The sequence below is a fragment of the Vanessa tameamea genome, chromosome 21, assembly GCF_037043105.1.
Source record: "Vanessa tameamea isolate UH-Manoa-2023 chromosome 21, ilVanTame1 primary haplotype, whole genome shotgun sequence".
NCBI lineage: Eukaryota > Metazoa > Arthropoda > Insecta > Lepidoptera > Nymphalidae > Vanessa > Vanessa tameamea.
In genome coordinates, this window is record NC_087329.1 from 3112029 (window position 1) to 3124755 (window position 12727).

General features: G+C 32.4%; 1 protein-coding gene across 1 annotated transcript; it reads right to left on the reverse strand.

The window, feature by feature from the left end:
- Nucleotides 1-7801: 7801 nt before the first annotated feature.
- On the reverse strand, nucleotides 7802-11811 carry LOC113394125 (uncharacterized protein PF3D7_1120600-like). Its single transcript, XM_026631324.2, has 2 exons — nucleotides 11606-11811; nucleotides 7802-9679 (listed from the first exon to the last, which is right to left on the reverse strand). The coding sequence occupies exon 2, from the start codon at nucleotides 9671-9673 to the stop codon at nucleotides 7988-7990; it is 1686 nt and encodes a 561-aa protein (XP_026487109.2). The 5' UTR covers nucleotides 9674-9679; nucleotides 11606-11811; the 3' UTR covers nucleotides 7802-7987.
- Nucleotides 11812-12727: the final 916 nt, after the last annotated feature.

The following is a 12727-nucleotide window of genomic DNA, read 5'->3' on the forward strand; positions in this document are numbered from 1 at the left end:
AAAGTTAGTATAATATTCAAAAGCCTTATGTTTGTGTATATGAGATATAAATCTGTACCCAATTTTATTGGTATTGACTAATCGTAGACATTCAAACTTATTACAAATTAAATTGTGACCGAAATTCCATTAGAATTAATCTAATATTGTTCAAATTAACATTATTTATATAGTCATTGTGCATGTATAAATTTTAATATATAATTTATAAAATACAACAAAAGATAACCTACTTTATTCATTTGAATTATTTATTACTTCTTCTTTGAACCTCAATAATTGCGCGGCAGCCATTGTGCCCGCCAATCCGGTCAACGACCGAAGGATAATGCTGATAAATTCAAAACAACCCTGTTTTATAATAAACCCCTTAAAGAATTTCATATTTAGTTTAACCGGGTTATACGCCCTGACCTATACTAAGTTTCATACTGTCACGTACACACGTAGATGTTATGGGTATCGCCTTTAATAAAGCCTTGCAATAAAGAAATAAGCAGAATATTTTTCATGATATAAATATAACATATACATTGCACTTCTATAATAATTATTTTTTTAGCAAAATTAGTTACATACTTAACCATAGTTAAAGTGTAGAAATTATTTTAGAAATTATAATTTGACATTCTGCCAAAATCATTACGTTTTTCAACATTATTTAACATGACCAGAAAAATTAATTGGCTCGTCAAAAGTCGGAACAAGCCGCCAGTATAGAATAAAATTAATAAGTAAAACATACTCAGTATTATGATAACTAATCTTATTGCAATATCAGACGTTTACGTATGTAAACTTATTTAATTAAATAGCAACTGCAATCACAGAGGCTTGTAAACAAACAAGCTTTGTAAATAATCATGATGATAAAACTCGCGATTAAATAAAATAGTTTATTATTTGACTACTCATATATCTATGGTTAACTAAATGCTGCCTGTGACTTTCGCGTGGTCTTAAGTTTGATGAAACGATTCTAGCGTCATGTGTTGTAAAATGGTTGTACTAATTCAAACGCCTTTCCGGGCATGCGCACAAGAACTGACCAATGACGTCATACATCGCACTCCATCATTTCAGCTCATTTGCTTTTTCATATATTTTTTTATAATCAGAAACTTAGTGTGTACACCGAAGTATAGTGAAGGTAGGATTGCATACGGACACATATATAAAAGTATACATATTTAATATCTTATATAGATAATTTAATTTAAATATTTTTGTAGATAAAACTAAATTAAGTACAAGATTAAATTAAAATATTATACTAGGTACTGTTTTCTTGAAATTTAGCAAACATTTTCAGCCAACGTATTTTTAAATTTTAACAAATAATTTAAACAACCTTCATTTTTACATTTAATCAGAAATGTAAACGTTAAAAAATAAAATTACGCTGAAAAGTGCAAATCAAATAACAGCTCTGCCACATATTTGCAACGTATGATGCAATACGGGTTCAATCAACAGAACAAATATCGTAGTGCAACAATTTATTTTTTATATATTATCATCTCGTCGTCGGGTAGTGTCCACAACATTGACTTATGAGAATGAATTAAGGAACACAGATAAGGGTCCATTCGATGCACTGGACAGCGCCATCTAAGCGTCTTAAGCTGGACATGCATTCGGCGCCCTTTTAAATTCGACCAGAGACACACTGGGCCGCAAGGGCCCGGGTTTCAGGGCCGTCTTTGACCTGTTCTCTTGACTCTAACGATATACATAGGGCACAGTATTGAGGGTATGCAGCACGGTAGATGGTAACTCCAGACCATGGCGCTCCCAAATTTGGCGCCCTGGGCCATAATTTTCTTATAATACTATAATCGTATCTCCACAGAGGTTCATTCGGTGCCTTTGTTGAAACATCCTTATAATTTATTTAATAAAGGCATAATTTGGCATAAGACATAAATATTTCGATTTTTTGTTCGTTTCAGCCTTTTCCCTAGCGGCTCAGGCTCTTAACAATGTATCCCAGATATATGTGTTTCAACGGACGTTGGGTGTCACAAAAAGACTCCGTCCTCGTTTCTAGGGAACCGGTGTCAGTTAATCAGGTCTCTTGCATCACGGGGTACATATCAGTCACCTCCTCGTGGTGTACCCTGGGCAACGGGGTCGGCTTGAGCTTGCTCGTCGGCCACGGCTAAGACTGGCGGGAGGGATGCCGCGGGGCTGCTCCTGGTTTTCTTCCTGCTTCCTGGCCCCTGATCGGCGTCAGGGCGGACCATGAGAGCGGCTCGCTAATCGAGCCTCCCAGGTGTTTTACACCGGTGGTCAGCGGCGTAGCCTACCATCTTATCCGCCGCAGGGCGTCAGCTTCGTTGACGCCCAGCCTCTAGTGGCGGACTCGGAGGAGTTCACCACATTCCCACGCGGAGGATGAGGGGGAAGGCGCGCGCTAGGCGCGCTGTCCATGAATATTCAGCCGCCTTACGGCGGCTGCCGTTGGTGGGATCGCGGTTGCATACCCTTGGCGATCCCATGGCCTCACCACTCGGCGGCATGGTGGAAACCCAAGGATGGTTTTAGTGGGTAGGACAGGGCATTAGCATTAGCCACATACCCGTCCTGGTCCCCCGACCGGGAGGCATGCGTAAATGCATTTCCACCTTGTAAAACGAAAAAAAAAAGGTCTCTTGCATCACCACTAATTCCACCGGACTCAATTTAATTATCAAAATAAAATATACTTAAATACGCAAGTGAGCTTTTAAAAGAGCACTTGAAACAGAAATATATTAAAAACAAAGCTACCACCGATTCGGAATGTAGATTCTACCGAGAAGAACAGGCAAAGAACTCAGTAATTACTCATTTCCAACATTTGAAAAGCATTATGTTAGTAAAATACAATTATATATAATATACCCGCTATTATATACTTGGTGGTATTCCTTTGTGCAAGTCCGCCTGGGTAAGGTAATCGTCAGATGTACTACCGCCGAGCAGTAATACGCAGTATTGTTGTGTTCCAGTTGGAAGGGTGAGCCAGCCAGTGTAATTACAGGCACAAGGGACATAACATCCTAGCTTCTAAGATTGGTGACGCATTGATGTAAGGAATGGTGAATATTTATAACAGTGCCATTGTCTATGGGCGATGGTGATTACTTACCATTAGGTGGCCCATATGCTCATCCGCCAACTTGTGTTTTATAAAAAAAATCATATTTAATAGAAGCATCTGAGTCCTTCCGTTATTTGGAAAATGGAAACACGCATTGCACAAACACAAACATCCAGACCGCAAGCACTCGTATGATCTACACAAATATTAGTCTCTAATCCATACTGTGAATTCTATGTGGATCGCTATACTGTTGTCAATATATGGTAAAACATTTGAAAGTTTCTTTTAGGTATATTGAATTTTTAATATACGAGTATCATAAGTTTTAGGTTAAGTTTACCCACGGTTTCTCAAGGTAAAAGTTCAATCCTATAGCTCTTATAAAAATAAGTATAAAATGATTTGCATAATAATATACGGAAATCTATCAGGATATACCAAGCATAACTCTTAATAAAATTCATGCTTTTAAAAAAATTCAATAAAACGATTTTAAAGTATTAAAAATAATGTTTTATTTCATTGATGTAAGAGTCTTGTTAATAACCTTAAAAAATGTTACAAATTATTCATGTCATTTTGTACTTTATTCATTTATGATAAGGTTGATTTTGATCGCTTGGGAAACCTAATTTATGCGTCTCGTTCCTAATTGTGTTCCATTAAAAATAAATTGAAGCAATGGCTTCAATGTCTCGGGAAAAGTCGCGATCACTTCTTGGATTCATCTACTAAATAAAATGTTAAAATGACTGACTGACATACAACGCATATTCTAAACCTCGAGGTCTAACAGGATAAACTTTTGTACAGGAATTTTGGAACTTAAATGAGCAGAGGAGAAAAAATCTTTCATAAATCTTCTCTTCTCCTTTGCTGAACTATTTTAACGTTCTCAGTTTAGGCAAGAACAGCTGAATTTTCATGTGCTTACTTTGTGTTTATAATTCATCTCGTATTCGGCGGTGAAGGAAAACATCGTGAGGAAACCTGTATGTGTCTAATTTCAACGAAATTCTGCCACATGTGTATTCCACCAACCCGCATTGGAGCAGCGTGGTGGAAAATGTTCCAAACCTTCTCCTCAAACGAAGATGCCTTAGCCCAACAGTGGGAAATTTACAGGCTGTTAATGTAACGGGTGACGCTAAGATTTTTAGTGCACATTTTCAGTTTATTTGAAGTACGTTTTTTATTGTTAATTTTTTTGATTAAGTTTCTAATGTATGTTTATATTTATTGACTATCAGTTGTCTTTCTTGAAGTGTCAATGCTCGTCGTGGGATTTCGGATCTTAGGTTGTTCTGGATGGCATTCATGTTGAAATTGAAATTGTATAACTAAAACCTTTCAAAACTTCAAGACAATTACGTTTCATACCTACTCCATTATTTCATGAGCTATTCCGTATACCATATTACAAGATATACTCAATAGTTATTCTAGACTTCAGCAAACAAGTTCAATAAGAATATGGCCATTATTCTATTACGTGGGTCAGTCTATTAGGAGAGTCACGTGTATGAGCGATTATCCTATATGTGCAGAGACTGCATTTTCAGTCAAGGATGTATATTAATTCGTTTCCTGTGGGTAGTGTGTCGTGTTATTTTAAGATATTAATGGTTTTGTTTTATTGTACAATGTATTACTAATATTTATCAACTAGCGACTCGCTCCGGCTTCGCACGGGTGCAATTTATTAAAAAAACAAATTATATGATATAAATATAATTTATAGTCTATAGAACTCAACAACGTAGCTATCTACCAATGAAAACATTTTAGAATTAGATCTTTGATACCGGAGATTACACCCCCCCCCCCCTTACATACAAACAAAACTTACTTCTTTATAACATTAGTATAGATAAGAAATTGCAAAAAAAAATATATTTAAAAAAGTAGTAAAACTGTCGATGTCTAAATCTTATTGTCTTTCACTACTCGTATTTGTAATCTATACTAATAATATATACTATAAATGTGAAAGTAACTCTGTCTGTCTGTTTGTCGCTCTTTCACTACCAAACCGAAACCAATGAACCGAATTTGACTAAATTTAGTATGAAGCTAACTTGGGCTTCCAAGGACATAGGCAATTTTTTTTGCCTAACACGTGACAATCAACCCGTAAAACGCGAGTGAAGCCGCAGGCGACAACTAGTAGTATATATATTTGACACTAAGCCAGAAGGCAGCATAGGTACTTTAGCATAGCCTTCTACTCCTACAGAGAGACGTCGACTTCTACAGAGTACCCCGGCATTGACCTTAATCTAGACAGACACTGCAGTAATAATCTCTAATCGTAACGAAACACGGCTAAAAACTAAATATTGATAATTATACAGAAATAACATCTACATTTGTATAGGTGTACCTAGAGGTAAATAACGTAATTGCTAATGGATTTCACGTGTCCTAATAATAGTAACAATTTGAATCTGCATATAAATTACAAATCGCCACGTGCGGTAACGAATTTCTATATCGTGGTTATTTTGCGGAAGGTATTTATTTATTCAGGTGAATTCGATGGAAATAAACAGTTAAATATAATATTTTTAACATATATGTTACTCGCGTGCACCAGTTTATTTAACATAACATTTATTTTAAGCAATTTGTATTGTTATAATTACAATATATAAAGTTTTACTTTAGAAAATGTATATGACAATAAGAAAAAATATTAAAATTTTACTTCCATTCCTTGGTACTTATTTAAAAAAAAAAACGATGATGGATTATAATATAATTATACTTTACTAAGAAATTATCACTATCGTAATCGAATCGAAACATAATCGTTGACAGCGCCGGATTTAGGAGAGGGCAACTGCCCTGAGGCCTCCACATGAGGCACAGAGAGTAACAGAGATTCCGACGAGTTAACAAATATCTAGATATAGTCGTTAGATAACGGGCGCCAGTAAAAACTGTGAGTTTTTCTAAAGAGTCCTTAAGTCAATAAAGTTTTTTTTTTTTTTTTTTTCCTAAAGAATAACGAAACATATGCGTACACACAACATATGCAACATAATAAATACTTAGATATAATACATACATAACTAGTTAAAAAATAATCACCTATATATAAATAATATTAGAGAGATACGGGAAGAACTCGAGGAAAAATTTGAAAACAAAAACGAGGATTTGGTATTTAAATTAAGTGTTTTTATTTGGCAAGATATCTATCACACAATAATTGATGTTCAATATTTTAATAAAATTGTCAAGACAAAAGTTCGTAGTAACATAGTACAATAAATTAAAACATCTACTAATAGTGAGTCAACTCGGATGCTGAAATTCCGTTTATAAAATAAGTTTATATAAGCAGTAACCGAATAGAGATGTCTTATAAATAAACATAATATGTAATCTACACAGTGATTGTATATTACATAATATTACTGACCGGTTTCGGCCAATCTCAAGGGAGACTTACGAAGGACATATTAAATGCACAAGTGTGATCACAAACACAGGTGCAATACATATTCCCTCATCCTCATAATGGCATTGCAAATCCAATACGACCGGATAGAATTCAGGAGCTGGACCAACAGCTTCACCTGTTATCCGAGGCACGGGAATGTACACATTTCTATTTGAGAATTTTTCAATAGAAAAATCCAATAACTTTTAATAGGCCCGACACTTTTTTTCATGTTATAGGTTGGCGGACGAGCATATGGGCACCTGATTGTAAGTCAAACGAACATAGACAATGGCGCTGTTAGAAATATTAATCATTCCTGACATCGTCAATGAACCACCAAACTTGGGAACTATGAATTCATGTCCCTTGTGCCTGTAGTTACACTGGCTTTCTGGCCCACTTGGTGTTTGATGCCAGAACCTCGGGAACTGCGGTCTTATATATACCAACTAGACCAACGAGTCAAATATAGCAGATGAAATGGAATATGTCAATATAATGTTTGTTTATCTATCCTTCTCTTAACATCACTATCAATAGACTAGACGTGAAACAATATTTATTATTTTACAAAAATTTTTTAGTTTCAATACCATTGACAAAGGAGTTCAATCACTATTAGTAATTATTACACTATGATATTACATTCATTCATGTTTTAAGAGTGTATTTTAAATAACAGAACTTAATAATATTATTTATGACGATGGTTTCATTAAAAGTATCTTAAATTAATCTTAAAATAAATAACTTAATAATTAATGTATATAATAAATAAATATTAAGTACATCTTAGGTACAGACTTTGGGATTTATTTGTGAAAAAACAGCACTTTAAATATGATAATCGTGGCCAACAGGCTACTATTGGCTACTAAGTATACGCACACTACTAAAGTTGAATGACGTTTGGAAAGTGACAAGTGTGTTGTCACGCACACCAAGGTAACTAAGTTGGCTCGTTCGTTTTATTTCGTTCGTAGTGGGACACGTATCAATTCATAATTTGCGTCGAGCAGTTAATTCATCGAATTATTGTCTTCATATACAGAGGCAATTACAATACAGTTAATTATACATCTCCTCAGTTTGCCAGTCGACTTTTGTTTTGATTGGTAGTTAATGACGAACTTTAGTGTTACCACTAAAAAAAAAAGTGGAAAAAATTTAAATTGTTCGAAACGTAATAACACTCTAATTTCGACTACTGTATTTCGAACACTAGTATAGATAATTAGAAAAAAAAAATATCAGTGCATTTTAAACAAAAGAAAATAAAATATTAACTGTTTTTTATACAGTAGATTGCTATTAATAACTTAGAGAAAGTTACTTCAAGCGACATTAACTTATTTCCATTATGTATTAAACTAATAACTAAACTATAACAATAATAATATAGAGCCTTCTTAGCTTTTTAATACATTATAATTAAGTTGCAAAATATATTACATATTCTGCTGAAGGAATTTTCTTTCATTAATACAATTTTCAAGTTCATCATGATACTTTTCAACCTTAGAATCGAACCCTGGACTTTGGATTTCACTATTAAAACTGTTCCCAGTGATAATTTTCTCTCTATTTAGTGTTGCATCGAATCTAACTTTCTTACCGGGTGTGTAAGTCTTGTTAAGCGAGAGGTCAAAGCTATCTACAACTCTTTCTTTCAACGGAGTTACATTTGTATTTAGTCTTGTATTCTCAATTGTTTTTATCGTCTCATATTCGTTTTCATTTTCTATTTCCTCTATTTCTATTTCATCAGAATTATCTAGCTTCAGTGCAGGGTTTTCTATCCCCGAGTCCTTTTTATCTGATTTCTGTTTGGGGAGTTTTCGCGGAACTTCATATGGATTCAAGGTTGTATTCTGTTCAACCTTATCTCCTTTTAACTTCTTCTTTAGAGTTTTGAATACTTTTTTCGATAGTTTGTTACTCGCTTTAAGTATATGTTTAAAATCTTTTTTACTTTCGTTTGATTCATTCGATCCGTTAGTTGTATTCTTTTTGTTTAAATTCATGATATCAACTGCACTAAATTGGGAGACATCGAAGCCAAGAATTTTGCTTTGTTTATTATAAAACATGTCTGATGTATCATCACCGATATTCTCATATACGGGACTTTCAGATCTATAACTATCTATATTTTCATATTCATGATTTTCACCGTTAAGAGACGATTCATTCACAGTTGATATCGTACTGTTAGTGTCACTTGCGAATAATTTCCTTGGTATCAAATTATTAGGAACATCACTATCGAATTTGTTTACAGTTTCTACGTTATATTCTATTGCGGGTTGTGGTTTATCGTCCAGAAACGGATTATCGCTGGACACATCGTCTACTTTTAAATTCGGGTCTAAGAAAGGATTTGTGTTCTTTTTATTCCCTACTATTTTCTTTTTTGTAATGATAGTTATTGTTTTAATCTCCATAATATTACTTTCGTTTAAATCATCATCCAGATAAAGTGATTGATTTGAGGTAGCAGGTGAATCGAGTGCGAGTCTATCGATGAAACTTAAGTTACTGGTATTATTAACAAATATTTGATTTGTTATATTTGTCTGAATGTTTGTCGTATTACTTATAGCGGAAATATCATTATTAACCAGCTCGCTATTTGTGACTGTGTTAAATTTGCTATCGAATTCTGAAATTCCAGAATCCATTTCAATTTCATCTTCTATTGTATTCAGATTTGTGTCGTCAATACTATCTGGTATAGCTTCTTTATCATGCTTGTAAAAATTATTTTGTTCATTGGACAATTCAGAGAGATTGGCATAAATGGGTTCTGGATTAGAAATAGTTGGATTTTCTGTAAATTTGATAGGAGTCTCGTAATGTTTGACATTCTTGCGTACATTATTAAGTTCTCTCTGTAGAAATTCATTGACCGCTGCCTTACTAATACCTAGATCTAAAGCAGTGTTTTCAAAGGCAGCAATCTCGCTCTTTGTGGTTTTGCGTCTCTTGTTCGGGGTTATTTCCATGGCTGTGTTGCACATGGGATCTTCGTTCGCGAGTAAGTCGAGAGCCGGGTTCAAGTAAACGTTTGGTCCACTTTGAATCTTTCGCTTACTTGATTTCACTTCGAATTGATTGTTATCCACTGCATCCATTGTACACTAGAAATTTAAAGGAATTTATGTTAATTATTTTAAACTCATAATGCATTTAGGAATCCGAGATGGCTACTTTGTTAGAACAGTGGAGCTTTTACGGTTAGAGTTACTAATTAGTTACTATATTAAATAAAAAAATTATAATCAGTATTATGGATCTAGGCAGTAGCATAATACTCCATAATACTGATTTATCGACTACAACATTTATAAATCCGCATCAAATATTTGATAGCAACAGTTGCTATGCTCTAACCATTATAGCCCCACAGATCTTAATTCAAGATTGCGAGTTCAAACCTCCTGGCAAGAACTACAAATTATTATTGATAATGTGTTTATTTTATATTTATAATTTGTCTCGTTCTCGGCATTGAAGATATTATCGTAAGAAACCTGCGCATGTCGGATAAAAATCTACCTCAAATAGAGAGGAGGTCTTAGGACATTTAGAGCCTGCTACTTTTTTTTACAAATATTTTCAATAATATTTTATACCATCAAATCATATATAATACGATATTTTTATATTTGTTATGTGACATAATTGTTACTATATAAACTTTTGAATTACAGAATTGAATTGAAAGTACAGCTTAAAGGAATTTAGCTTTTACCGAGAACTGTCAAGAAACTCTGTAATTACTGTTCTTATTAAATTTGATGATTAAATAAGCCACTTGCTAATAAGTGGTCAGCACTGTCCAAAGAAATTGGTGCTGTAATTTTTTTAATCATCCCTAATACCTAATCTCCATTGCCACTTTGGAAACTTATACCTTGTGCCTATAGACACACTGGGTCACTCAATATACAATGTACAACACAACAGTTCTAACTATTTTCTAGACAGGCTTTTTAAAAACCCTACCACCTAATAAACATAGTAAACTATATACCTGTATATAAATACACAATAACATTTACACAGTATGTGTGCAATATGGAAATTAAAGATTACAAGTTACACACTTATGCAAAACACCTTATCAGTTAATGTTTTAACATAAATATAAAATTAAACAACAATAAATTATTTGTCGAATGCTAATATAAAAACAAATACCTTGTAAATTAGCAAGAGGAAATCCGAGAAATAGGGATAGTGCCAAAGGAGTCAGTAGTAAGAAATAAAGTAAAAAGTTTGAACCTCATTTTCCAAAAGTACCATTTTAGTCATTTTAGGTTTTCTCTCTTACCATTGAGTACATCACTGTGAAGAGGAAAGGCTCTCAGAGGCTTTGTATAAAGCCTTATTGTACATATTTGATTATGACTTAACTCTCAAATTTGTGCATTATAAATATGTTTTTCATATCATATAAACAAAATCCCACTATTTTAAGAAATTAGTATTATAATTATAGCCTTGTAGGTGGAATTTAAAATGATCATTTATATAGCTTTTGTTCGCTTGTAAATGATAATTACTTGAGTTTATGTTATTGCATTTTTTCCTCTCTACCTCCTTATAAATCTTATACTTATATATTATACCTAGACACTTTAAAACTGCACTATTTAGAACTGCAATTACATTATTATCACTTGTATCTTGTATGTGCTCAAAAATAAATAGATTTCATAATTCTTCATATCTGAGGAGATTAATTTAATCATCATAAAAATGTTTACATGTTTTAAAAGAAAAGCATGTCAAGTAATTAAATGTTAAGTTGTAAAAAAAATAATTCAAAGTACTATTTTCTGTTAAGTTTACATATGTAAATTTTGTTTTTTAGAGATAAGGTCGACTATGTTTATATAGTTATATATAGTTTTAATAAGGCACAGATTTAATCATTGAGTACATGTCTAGTAAAGCATTACAAAAAGTTAGGGTTTTTGTAATATATAAGCGTCTTTTTTCTAAATTTAACGATAAAAACTGTTACAATCTACCAAGTAAGAATGGATTATTTTACGTACCCATTAATAAGTCGTGGTTGATATTTCCGCAATAATATCGGGCATTTATAGCGACAATATCTTATATTTTATACTAAAAAAAGCTAAAAATAGTCAACTTCAAAGTAACTTTCATTTATAATTTTCGTTATGTATAAAACAATGATTCGATATTAAACGAAACACGGCATTCAGCAGGTGGTTGATGTTTTGAGACGACTGACGGTTATTTTCTGACAGATGTAAATTAATAGAGTTGCTAGTATAAAAATATATTATTAATACTTTTTGTGTGTAACAATTATTGTTTTTATAATAATTATTATTGACAACTTTGAATGTTTGATACTTAACCACATTTAACGATTTATATGAATAATTTATATATACTTATTTTAACACAGTTTAAACTTGTTTAAATATTTCTAAAATAATAAAAAATATGGCAGTCAAATATTCGAATACTGTAGTTTTCAATTTAATTAAAAAGTAAGAAAATAAATATTTTATTATTTGTAATAGGTAATAATAAAGTATATATAAACAGTATATAAGTATAACGTAATTATCGAATGTTAAGATAATGTAAGAAAACTCGGAAATAACAGCAAATAGAAATTTATTCTTGCTTTCTAATAACTAATACATTAAGCCATGGTTCCCAGAACCAATAAACATATCATGATGATCACGAAAATGAAATTTAAAATTAAATATAATTAAGTATAAGGTACCACCACCTTCGGTATACAATTTAGCACCAAAATAAAAAAAACAAAGCACATTGGATTGTCTATTAATAAAAAAATACGATAGATTTTTATTACGTTCAAGCGACTCATGATGTATTTATTTAAGAACAAATATTAACGTTTTTTTTTTTCTTAAAAATATTTTCCTCCTTTTTTTTCTATTTATCGACACTACCATCCAAATATTCCCTATCTTTATACAACTTTCACAAATTTAAATATGATGATTCGTATATGGGAAAACTTGAACAGAAGTCTGGCAACTTAGCATTTGATACAACATTGGACTTTTATATATTTGTTACTATCTGATCAAAACCACACTACTTGAGAAAGATGTTTTTCTTTACACATATACATATATATATATATATATATATATATATACGGT